Raw genomic sequence first — 12,685 nt, forward strand, 5'->3', positions numbered from 1 at the left:
CAATACCAGCTTGGTTGGTTAGCAGAATCAATAAAGCATCTTATTTGTATCTTAATGCATGACTTTATTTGTGTTATTTCAGTATAAATTTTATGCCAAGGAACCTTAAAGACTCAAAACATCATAGTTGCAGCTCCAAAGGCATTCGGACGTTATTAACCACAACTATAAATAGTCTTTTGAAATATCATAACCAGTGTTCAAGAGCCTGCATGTAGACACTCAAATATATATGCGTGTATCCCACCACTTATTCAATTTTCTTATCGTACATTTTTAGAGAACTCTTAGTCAAAAAGGCTGAGCTGATTTCATGACCCACTAATCTCACCAGCTGTAGCTTGAAATGTATTAGCCTAATTAACAAAAAGATCTATGGACAGTAGGAAGGGTTAAGAGGCAAAGTAGAAAAACTAGTCAGGGCCAAGAGAGGCACTTTTTCCCCCCAGTGTGTGAAAATAGATTCTGCGCTACAGATGGGAGAGGTGAAATGTTTTATTTTAGTAACTGTAGTTTATGTAGCCCGTGAGAAAGAAAAGGTAAGGAAGACTCAGTGATTACCAACTCACTGCCACACCGTTGGCTTCTTTCCCTCATATCAAATCAAATACCACAAACCTTCAACAGTGTGACTCAGCAACCCCACTTACTCCCCGCTGGGTGTTCTACTGTGCACACCCAAGGAAAGGGCAGATGTTGAAGGTAGCATCAGAAACCTACGTCAGCCTGTCTTTGCAAGCTGTGGCCCACAGCACTTTTCCAAGTGATGCTCATCTTGCAGCGGCACGCTCATTTCCAAACATGCTTAGAAATCTTTGTTCTCACTGAGACCTGAGGTCATCCATACACAATCCAGTCCAGTTCTAAGAATCCTGTTCTGTCACAGTCATTTTTCTAATGTAGCATGGCTTAGTACTTTTTCATGCCACTAATGCATTTTACATCATGTCTTGACGTCAACCAGATGCTCTTCCAGATACTGAAATTTTACTAAATAGTAAGTTATCCATTCTAATATCCTGAATAAAAGAGGAAATATGTGTCCTGTCCTACATTTGTGTATGGATCACAGATAATTGTGCATTCCATGAAGATAACCATATTTATCTATTCCTTTGGCCAACAAACATTTAGCAAGGGCCCAATTCACTTCCATCTGAGAATACCTTCTCATGCTGGGAACATACAAGCAACAAGGATAATCCCATTTCTTGCTCTCTCAGAGCTTGTATTTTTTGTAAGTAAGACAGTGAACAAAGAGACATGTGATGTGATATATAGATTGAGACAGTGCTTCCAGGAAAAAGCAAGTAGCCACGAAGGATGAGTTCTGCATCATTTTCAGCAAGGGTCAATGACCTCCACCAACAGATGTGGCTGCTGGTGCAGTGATGTGAATGAAGTGGCAGGATGAACCTTTGGAACAGCTGCAGGATTAGACCAGCTGAGGGGAAACCGTGTATTGACTCTTCCAAAAGTCCCTTAACCAGCAGAGGCCGGGTTAATGTGGCTGGAGTGGAGTGAATGCAGAAGACGGTGGAGAGGGGGTGCTCGCAATTTCATGAAGGTCACGGGTGACACTATATAGGGCAATGTGATGAAGCCACTGAGAGCAGCCCTGGTGACATTTATACATCAAACAACAGTTTGATGGAGTGCAGAAGAAGTGGGCAACATTGACGCTATGCATTTAGCAGAGGAGACGGAAGCATAGACATTGACCAAACTGAGGAAAACCAAGTGCATTTTTCAGAGGAGAAGAAAATCAGCGTTAGATGTTAGAGTCCATGCTGTATGTAAAGCCCTCCGGAGGAGGGAAGTGGCTTAGAGGAGAAATCTGAATCTGAACTGGAAACCAGGCGAAGAACACAACATAGGTGCGGTAAAGAAGCAGCCTGTGATCAGGGATCAAAGCCAGAAGGAAGTGGTTCCCAGGAGGCCAGTCAGCACTGTAGTCCACAGAGGGTCTCGCACAGAATGAACCCTGTAAATTTCACAAGCTGTGGGGTGGCGTGTTTGTTTGAGACTAGGGGAATAGAGAAAAAGATGGTCATGAAGAGAGGCACACAAGGGTTTCCAAGTGATCCTGAAGACGAGATGAGAGTCAGGGCTAGAGAGACAGGAATGGGAACTGTGAGGAGAAAGACTGAACACTAACTTCAGGGAGCTGTAATTCCTACCTGCTCCTTCCAAAGCCCTTCGATACGCTTGAAGGAAAACTCAAAAGTCCATACAAAAATCACCATTCAACAGTTTGTGTCAGCTCGTCCAGGACTGCTACATTCTCATACAGTATTTTAATATATTTATTTATTGAGGACTTTATTATTTTACAGAAATAGACTATAATTTCATTGTATTGGCAGTCCAGAATTGTATTTAAAATGATGTCTGGAATCTGTCTCCTAGGCCTATGTGAGGTTATGTGTGCATGCCCCCCACACACACATGTTTTCACCACCAAGTTTTAAGTTAAAGAACTGAACACTTGACAGATGTGCCAGTTATGAGTTTAGGGTTTCCAAGCTGGAATTGTATTCTGGGGGAAAAAAACAACTGGTTGGATAACAAGGCTGTTGTGAGTAGTCGATTCATTTGTTTGCACATTTCAAGTTAAAATTTAGCATTCATTCATGAACCATGGATTTATATAGATTTTATGCATGCACAGCTATAATAAGTTACCACACTAATGATGCCCATGCCAAAGAATATGGTCATAGTATGTACTTTCTATTGCTACTTGGCATGGACAGATTTGGAAGACCCCAAATAATGACACGGAATATCTGCATCATCACCACTTGACAGCCAGGAAGTTTCCTCTCCCTAAGTTGCTAATGCTCCATGAAGTCTTATCCAGTGGGAATGAAGCACCGGTTTGAGAAAAGCTTGCCACAATCCTAAACTGTATGATAATTTAGTTATTTTTCAAGTCTCATCAAGCACCCACCGCCCACCACAGCCAGGTATTGGGTGATCCTCGAACTATGGTCTGGCTGTGGTATATGCTTGTGATAGGAATTTAGTTACATGGAAGTTATTTCATAGTCTATAAAACAGTGAACAAATTTCATTCATTTTAATATAGAAATCTTTGTCTTCTTGCCACACACTAAATCAAATTACTTTGCGTCATTTGTTAGAATGTTGACATCTAGATATGTTGGGAAAGGTATTGTTGTATTCTGGATGAAACATCTATTCATACTCCACATGTTGAACTGCTGGTGGGGGGAAAAATTATACAGGTTCTTTGTCTCCTCTTTCTTTTGTTTGGTTTTCAACCTGAAAGGCATGGAGTAATACCTGGTCTACTATAAGACACATACACATAAATTCCCATCAAAATTGTCTTTATGATAACTTTACTGAATATTTAATATTTACATAGGTTTCACAGAATTATTAAAAATTTCAAAATGCTGATATTTTAATGTGGTACCTTATTAATTCACCAAAAATGAACCAATTTTGTTATCTATAATTAGTAGTATTTAATTTTCTTTGCCATAAGAGCTATGTCAATATTTATAAATATATTTATTATCCCACCCTTCAAAATGTCCCAGTGACCATGGTAATGGGTAGAAATTTTTAATTTTATTAAGTGAATGATTAACCTTTTATGTGTTTTTTTCTGATTCAGTTTCAGTCCCTCTTGTGTGCTGGAAGGTCTGGATGATTACCGTTGCACAGCCTGCCCACGGGGGTATGAAGGACAGTACTGTGAAAGGTACTGATAGTCACACATGGAGATTATAAAGGGTCAAGACTCTATTAATCCTTTCTGTAATTTCCTCATTTCTGTGCAAGTAATTAATACTTCAAAACTATTTTCATAGCTTTAGAATTGTTTCTTTAAAAAGTCGTTTGCTTTAACTTCATATTGAGACCTAGTGATCCCAAATAATTTCATGATTATTTAATTCATGTTTAGTATAAACAGAGTCAGATGTGACTTTAAAAGAACAAACTTCGGGTTTTTTCAAAGGTTTTTAGTAGCTATGGAAATTAAGAAGCTGATCACATTGTTCTCAATTAGTTCACTGGCCAATAGTATCTAGCAATAACTTCACACTTGCTAATGTTCATAGCACTTTGGCCTTGTACCAGTGGGTCTTTGTATAGTCTAGAATTAGGTGGTAATAAGGGTAGTTAATCAGTCCCACCCAGAAAATAAGGTGTTAGTTTTTTGAGCCCCATTTTTAGTAGGCTATCAGTGTTCTTCAAAGGCTTCTTATAGTCAGAAAATACAAAATCTGATAAAGCACCATTAAACTGAATTTAGGTATCATGCAAATGCTAAGCTAAGGAACACGGTTCCAGATTGACTATCTCTAAAACAGTAAGTTCACATCTTCCACATGTATATTTACATGAGATCAGGAAGCCGGGTGTTCAGATGGTTAGTATGAGTTCTAGTATTTCAGACACTGCAGGAGCACTAATACTAAGCATTATCAATATGATAGATAGATAGATAGATAGATAGATAGACAGACAGACAGACAGACAGACAGACAGACAGACAGACAGACAGACAGATAGATAGATAGATAGATAGATAGATAGATAGATAGATGATAGATAGGTATACACATAATCTGTGATCTTAGTATAATTGGCAGCGATTTAATAGTTTCATAACAATAATTAGTGGATTTAGCTTAGTTCCAGCAACCTATCTGGGCCTCTTTTTCCCACCTACTTAACACTGCCTTCCTGATAATCAGGTGTATAAAGGACCCTATTCTTGTCCTGCCTAGGCTCTTTCACAGAAAGAGGTGTAATTAGGCTGAAAATTTACCCTCATCTTTCTCTTGGTGGCTCACAGCCAATGATTAACAAGAAAGGATGGGTTTCAAACTCTCTATCCTTTGTCTTGAGGCAGAACAAATGTTGACTCTCTTTAAATTCTAAGATTTTCTATTCAATAAAGCTAGGGTTGAAAACTCATCTGAAACCACACTTACAGTTTTCTTTTCCAAACCTGTTTGCCCACTTCACTAGAATCTCCTAGGAGATCCTGAAACCATTAATCATTTTTGAAAACTAAATAACCATTTGTTGTTATTTCTTATCAACTACTTAAGATTCTTTTATATAGCCAGTAATGGTTGTATGGATTGTGGCAATGAAGATGACTAGAGTAAGTAGATATAAGTTTGTAAATTCCAATAAAATGTGTATGTTTGCAAGATATATTTTCATAGATCTGTGTATGATAATGACACATAATATCCAGCACTTTCATAAATGTAAAAATGGTGCACTCACACCATCCATATCACTGGGAATTAGCAGAGATTAAACTACAAACATCCAAAAACATTTTCAGTTATTTGGAAGATGTATACATCATTTGGACATCGATTATAGATGATAAGGCTCTATCTTCTGTATGTCTGCTATGTCCTTTGGGATTATGTTTATATGAATATTCATTTAATGCTTTTGTGAACACCAGTAGGATCATGACAAAAAAACGACCCTGGGAACCAATGGGATCATCTTTAGCAATTTATTATATAAATATTTCATGTTGCAGCCAACTTTATATATTGAAATTATCACTCACTATCTGCACACAAAAGCAGGTGTGTAGAAAAGACTAAAAGAATATATAGTAAGGTCACAATTGCTGTCTGAAAGCAGAGTGCTCACAGAAATCCATCATTTTATTATGCATTAATGCAGAATCAGTAAGAGCTGGTAGTTCATGCAGTTTATGGTCGAGCAGGGTCATATACTATCAAATGTGAATGGTCTGAATTGTTTTTGCAATTCTCAGATGTTGTTATAGCTTTGAATTTATCATCTCTAGCATAGAAGCGATTAGGTTATATTTCCCTAAAAATTGCTTCCATTCAGCTAAATTAAACCAAAGGTCTTGGTTAAGTTTCTATTGTAACCTTCCAGATAAATTTGTTCCACTTATGAGAGCTTCTTAGATCATTTAAATCACCTTTGACCTGCCCAGTGCAGTCAGGGTCTAAAAATGCTTAAGCTCCTTGATTGTCCCTATAATAGAGAGCCCCTCCCATGCTTCACCTTGGTTAGTCTTGCACTGAACCCTTGGAAGATTTAATCAATCTGAACCTGCTTAGAATGCAGTCATTTCATGTGAAGATGTTAAGCAATAACTTCAGGGGTTTTATTTAAATAATATTTTCATTGAACACTTGTTATCTTATATTAGAATGGTAATGACCAAGCCAGGCCTGTGAACATAGACCCATCATCAGAGCTGCTCAGAAGGCTCGGGCAGGAGGATGGCATGTTCAAAGCCTGTCTGGGCTACACACTGAGTTCAAGACCAGCCTGGGCAACTTAGTGATAGCTTTTCTGAAAACAAAAATTGAAAAGAGATGCCGGGCGGTGGTGGCACACACCTTTAATCCCAGCACTCGGGAGGCAGAGGCAGGCAGACCTCTGTGAGTTCAAGGCCACCCTGGTCTACAGAGTGAGATCCAGGAAAGGCGCAAAGCTACACAGAGAAACCCTGTCTCGAAAAACCAAAAAAAAAAAAAAAAAAAAAAATTGAAAAGAGATACAGAGTGTATGTTTTCATGTGCAAGACTCGAGGCTCAATCCCTAGCAACACACACACACACACACACACACACACACACACACACACACACACACACCCCTAGCAGATTTAAGAATGTGATTTAATCTCCATTGTTTTGTCCCATTCCAACCTAGGTGTGCCCCAGGCTACACTGGCAGTCCTAGCAGCCCTGGAGGTTCCTGCCAAGAATGTGAGTGTGATCCTTATGGCTCCCTGCCTGTTCCTTGTGACGCAGTCACGGGACTCTGCACGTGCCGCCCTGGAGCCACAGGAAGGAAGTGTGATGGCTGCGAGCCCTGGCATGCACGGGAGGGCGCAGCGTGTGTCTGTACGTATACTAACTCAGCTGCGAGTTCCACGTCTGTCTCTGACCCAATCAGCCCGATATTTCCATGTTTGCAGTAGCTTCTGCTACTCTACCTCCTCTCTGAAGCTATCTACCCACCTTCTGCTGTTCCCCATGCTGGTTTATTTTATTTTTATTTTTTATTTTTGTCTCCATCCTGCTGAGCCAAGAGCAGCTGAGAAAATCCTCAGCATGCTTTAGTCAATTCATGGAAGACCTACAACAAAGCTCCTCCAGGCAAGTCTTATTTTTGCCCATCTCAGGATTTACCATTTTGCCTAAAGTTGGCATTGCCTTTGTGACAGATTAAAGATCCAAGACTATTTAATCTTTTAGAATCCTCCTGAATTTGTAATTGGCTGGATAGGCGTTTTAAGCCTTGAATTACAACTGACTTCTTTCCCCAGCGTTTACATAATGCTTTGTGGCTTCATTGCAAACTATAAACTTCGAATGCAGTTATAATGCACTCAAGTATTTAAGCTTTTTTTTTTTCCATACAGAGTAAACAGTGGGAAGATGGCTTGTTTCTCCTCTCTCTCTCTCTCTCTCTCTCTCTCTCTCTCTCTCTCTCTCTCTCTCTCTCTCTCTCTCTCTCTCTCTCTCACACACACACACACACACACACACACACACACACACACACACCTTTCCTCTTCCTCTCTCCCACTGTCTTTCATCTCTCCTGATTCTGGATTCAGTGTTGAAATAACATCGGATTCAGTAGTTAAATATGTAATTCTGGATCTTACATCAATTCAAATCTAGAGTAAATTATTTAAAGAGTTAAAAGGAGAGTATTGAACCATGCTATGCTTTTTCTTAAAGAAATTTGTTTCATCACATTTTATTGCAAGAGTTACATATTTCCACATGTTTATGCATGACAGTCTTCCCGGTTTTCATGTCTTATGAGCATCTAATTCTGAGTTGCATTTTTAAGAACTTTCGCCTGTACTCTGGTTTTCTAAAAAGCTACCTCAAAAGCTAAAGCTGGGTTTAAAACTAGGTCAAAACAGTAAGACTCCAGCACTTGGGGAAATAAAAAAACAAACAAAACAAAACAACCAACTGGGCAGGGGACTGAAGAGATAGCTCAGAGGTTAAGCGTACTTGCTGTCACTAAGTCCCATGCTGAGACCCATGTCAGGAGGTTCAGAACTGCCTGTAACTCCAGCTCAAGGGGATTCAAAGTGCTCTTCTGACCTCCACGGGCACCTACACTCGTGTGCACATACACATGCAGAAACACACACACCTATGCAGAGACACAAGTCATTTTCAAAATCCAAAAGCAGGGTTTTCTTGGTATTCCAACTCTCTTTAATGAAAATACGTAGTGTTTGAAGTAAGTAAAAGGGGCTATGGATGAGACTCAGTGTTTGAGTGCTTACCTTGCCTCCACAAAGATCTGCATTTAATCTTTGCACCATGATGGGGAAAAACAAGTAAAAGTAAGTGTGAGGGTTGGTGTGAGGAAAGACTATAAATACAATATGCCAATGTAATATGTTTGATAGTACTGTTATTATATACACACACATACATACATACATATATACATACACACACACATACATATCCACTCTAAATGTGTTTACTTAAAAGATAATCTTTAAAGTAGCCCCAGGCCAGCAAGAGAGCTCTGCAGGCAAAGGCACTTCCTACCAAGCCTCATAATCTCATCAGTCTCTGAAACCCACATAGAAGAAGAGATATGGCTTCCACAAGTTGTCCTCTGACCTGCCCACCTGCACTACAGCACACGTGCTCACACACATACAAATAAATAAATAAATAAATAAATAAATGTTTTTAGTGCATTGCCAAATGTCCCACAGCATTGCCTTCAAATTACCTCATTTACATGGATATAACTAGATAAGTAATATATAGACACATCTCAACAATCCTTGAACTATAAATAATCCGTTTTATTAATTATTCAGACATCAGTTTAAAAAATGTTTAATGTGGCATGCAAAAATTAAATAGTAGCACATTAAAGTCAGCAAAATATGAAATTAAAAGGATTACTTTCTAGACACTTATTTCAAAATGAATTGTGATTTTTCCAGTCAAGTTAGCTTTGTGTTCTTTTTCTGGTGATTAATTCTTTACTTACATATTAAATTCATGCATCATAAGAAAACTTAACTCATCACTGTCATGTAGCTCTAATTTTCACATGTTCCATCTGCTCTTCATTGATGACAGTACTGACCCTATACTGACAGAGTCACATGACCTGCCCGTGTCCGTCCATTTGCATTATTCTGGTCCCACAGGCAACGCATTTGCACTTGTGGTGCTCACATCCATTACTGCATCCTGGAGATTTTCATTTCTTCTGGAATATTATAGTGATTTTTATCCCATTTAAAAGCTGTTAAATTGTGGAATTGATTTCTGTCTAGATCCCTATTCTACACTATTTACATCTGTGTTGTCTAGGTAGACGTTTTTTCTACAGCCTTCCTCCAGGCTGAGTGGTTCCCTCTAGCTTCTGGGCCTGCCTTCCACCCTCTTCCTTAGGTTGACCCTAAGAACTGTCATGCAGAGCAACTCTAGACTTTTCTTCCTTTCCTATCTTTTAGAGTTTCTACGGTTTAGAGCAACCATACTGTGGCTTTCTTACACTGCTCCCCTCCCCCAGCTCACAGCTCCTGATTCGCACCCCTACTTTGAAAATGACTTAAGAAAACAAGATTCAGTGAGGACAAAACTCTGGCTCATTCTCAATTCTCTTTGTAAGAGACTTCTCTATCCCCAAGCTAAATTAGATCAAGGGACCAAAGAATAGATTGACCTGATGTGTCTTATCTGTGGGGCCTACTTCATCGCATGGGGTCACAGTGGGCTTTTTATAAGGCCTGAGGGTCTGAGTTAGGGGAAGGACCCCAGTGAGGGAGACAGAATATGAGAAGGAGTAAGAAAAATGAATGTCTGTGCTGTTGTCAGTGAGTGTGGTGTTGACTGCAAAAAAGAACATGTCTCTGCTTGGTAGAAACTAGATATCACACCGATGGTTTATTTGTACAGATTATATGAGAATTGATCTTGTTTTCTTTTATTAATTCTTTAAGAAACACAATTGATATTGACTCATATTACATATTTAAATGTTTTGGTTTTAGTTTTAGGTTTTTTTTTTTTTTTTTTTTTTTTGATTTTTCGAGACAGGGTTTCTCTGTGTAGCTTTGCGCCTTTCCTGGAACTCACTTGGTAGCCCAGGCTGGCCTCGAACTCACAGAGATCTGCCTGGCTCTGCCTCCCGAGTGCTGGGATTAAAGGCGTGCACCACCACCGCCCGGCCTAGTTTTAGGTTTTTATTTACATCTAAATTTTTTTTCATCATGTATATTCATTGTACATGGTGCTGTGTTACGTAGAACATTTGCATACAAGATTATGGCCTAGGCTTCTTCATTGTGTTATTTTAGGAGAGCTGTGCATTTGGAGAAAGTGTACACAGACTCAATATTTGTTTAATGAAAGATAATAATTCATGCTAAAAAATTTGGACAATGCAGAAGAAATCATGAGATGCCTATCACTGCCTAAATTTCTGTAAATGTCTATTGGTTGTTTATGGGCCTCATTGACCAGCAAGCCAAGCTAGGAATTCACTGTATATAAAAAAGACTTCAGCCTGGTGTGATGGTGAATACTTGTAACCTAGCACTTGGGGAATGGAAACAAGATAAAAGGATCAGCAGTTCAAGGTCATCCTTGTCTACTTCACAAGTCTGAAGACAACCTGGGTTTCATGAGATGCTGTCTCAAACAGAAATCAAGTGAGAGTGGACTGGAGAATTTCCTACCAAATGCAATCATTTCATATATTATATTTCCATTATAATAACAATAAATGTGTACAATAATCTTTTCATTAGGAAATATGGAGACTTCAGAGTCTCACAGTAAGCTGAATTTAGACCCCATCATAGCAATTAACTGCACTGAATAGAATCAGTAAAAGGCATCACTAATACCAGGAAACTTCAGATTCCTAGTTCAGATGTCAGGCATCACCTAAAGCATTCCTTTTGTCACTAACAGGTTAATCATAATAGCAATTTGTAAAAGCTCACCTTGCTTGGGAGCTTCCCATTTTTTAGGTACAATCTTCAACCCTCCATGCATTCTTGTTCATTCTTTCAGTGTATCTGTACATGTTACTGAGAGCTGGTTTTGTCCTTCCATCTGGTGATTAGCATCAAAAGAATTCAAATGAGATACACAGCGCATAGTGTAGAAGACAAGTAAGGTATAGTAGAGTAATATGAAACTCACCAGGATGAGACTGGACAGTGATCAGAAGACCCATTAACCTAACTAACATGTTAGATAAACTTTATGCTATTTGTTTTTAAAAATATTTCATTGAACTTGAAAATTTCTATATAATTATATATTTATTTATGTATTCAGTGCGTGTGTGTGTTTGTACCTGTGTGTGCCTGTGTGTACTTGTGTGGATGCATAAAGGCCACAGCATGTGTACAGAGGTCAGAGAACAACTTCCAGGAATGTCTTTCTCTCTCCCCCTTGTGAATCTAGATGATCAAACTCATGCTATTAGGTTTGGGAGCAAGCCCCTTTATCTGCTGAGCCATCTTATCAACCCCAGGTCATTCTTTTTCTCTTAGAGGCTGTCTCTAAGTTTTAAGAGATCATATATTTAATCAAGATCTATACATATTCATCAGGATTTGTCTACAAAGATTGTGTATCATTGAAGTAGAAAAGGTACATTAGACTGGCATTTGGGTTAATTTCATATCTTTCTCTTTCTTTGTCTCTAAGCATCAAACTCAGAGGTTCCTTTGCATGCTAGCCAGACAGTCTACTACTGAGCTTCATTCCAGCCCCAAATTATCAGTTTAAAACAAAGAAAAACGGAGTTACTTAAGACAGTTGAACAATTTTATTCGTTAGGTGTAAGTTCTGAATATTTTATTGTAATTCTCAAAACAGGATTTCTGTTTAATAAGTAGAATTATACAAATCCATTCTCCTGTCTAAACCCTCATTCATAATTGACATGTCATTTCATAAAATAAGATTACCCACCTACTCTGAAATTTGAGAATGAATGAGAAAGCCATTATATATTCAATGCAAAAAGTTTTGTATGTGAAACACAAAACTTGATTTGTTCACATCCTATTTTCTTAAAATTCATAGTTAACAGAATAAGTCATACAATGTTTAAAATAGACCATGAGTGACAGAGTAAAATATAGAACACTCCTGGGGAACTGCAATTAAAATTAGTAACTTTGGCAAAATGTTACTCCATAGAGTGTACCCAAAATACCATCTCGTGTCTTATAAATATCAAATTCGTGCTTACTTTTATAGTCACTGCATAAGAGGTATCTGTTGTATATCTATTTTGTTATTTATATCACAGCTTATTTAAAATATGGCATATAAGATGATGCCCCTCTTATCAGCACTGCAGTAGCAATCACGAAGTGTTCTTGATTCTGCAATTCTGCAGAGACACAATGAAGGTGCTTCTCCTTATATCTTGTTTTGTATTTATTTCTTTATTGGTGAGGGTGCTGCATATGCTATGGAATTCATGTGGAGGACAGAGGACAACTTGAGGAGTTGATTCTCCCTTACACCATGTAAGTTGCAGGAATCGAAATCAGATCATCAGGTTTGGTGGCAATCATCCTTATTCACCAGGTCATGTTAGTGGCCCAAGATTCTTGTTCTTGATAGCTAGTTGCCAGCAAGCATCTCAC

At 38.5% G+C, this 12,685-nt stretch overlaps 1 protein-coding gene across 1 annotated transcript in view; it reads left to right on the top strand.

Moving 5' to 3' along the window:
- The window catches only part of Lama2 (laminin subunit alpha 2), a 571,985-nt gene that overhangs the window by 403,214 nt on the left and 156,086 nt on the right, over window positions 1–12,685 (top strand). The window contains exons 31-32 of the mRNA XM_076552567.1: window positions 3,650–3,736; window positions 6,712–6,905. Coding sequence (XP_076408682.1) covers window positions 3,650–3,736; window positions 6,712–6,905 — 281 coding nt within the window. The remainder of the gene's footprint in view (window positions 1–3,649; window positions 3,737–6,711; window positions 6,906–12,685) is intronic.

This window comes from Peromyscus maniculatus, chromosome 16 (assembly GCF_049852395.1).
Source record: "Peromyscus maniculatus bairdii isolate BWxNUB_F1_BW_parent chromosome 16, HU_Pman_BW_mat_3.1, whole genome shotgun sequence".
NCBI classification, from domain to species: Eukaryota; Metazoa; Chordata; class Mammalia; order Rodentia; family Cricetidae; genus Peromyscus; species Peromyscus maniculatus.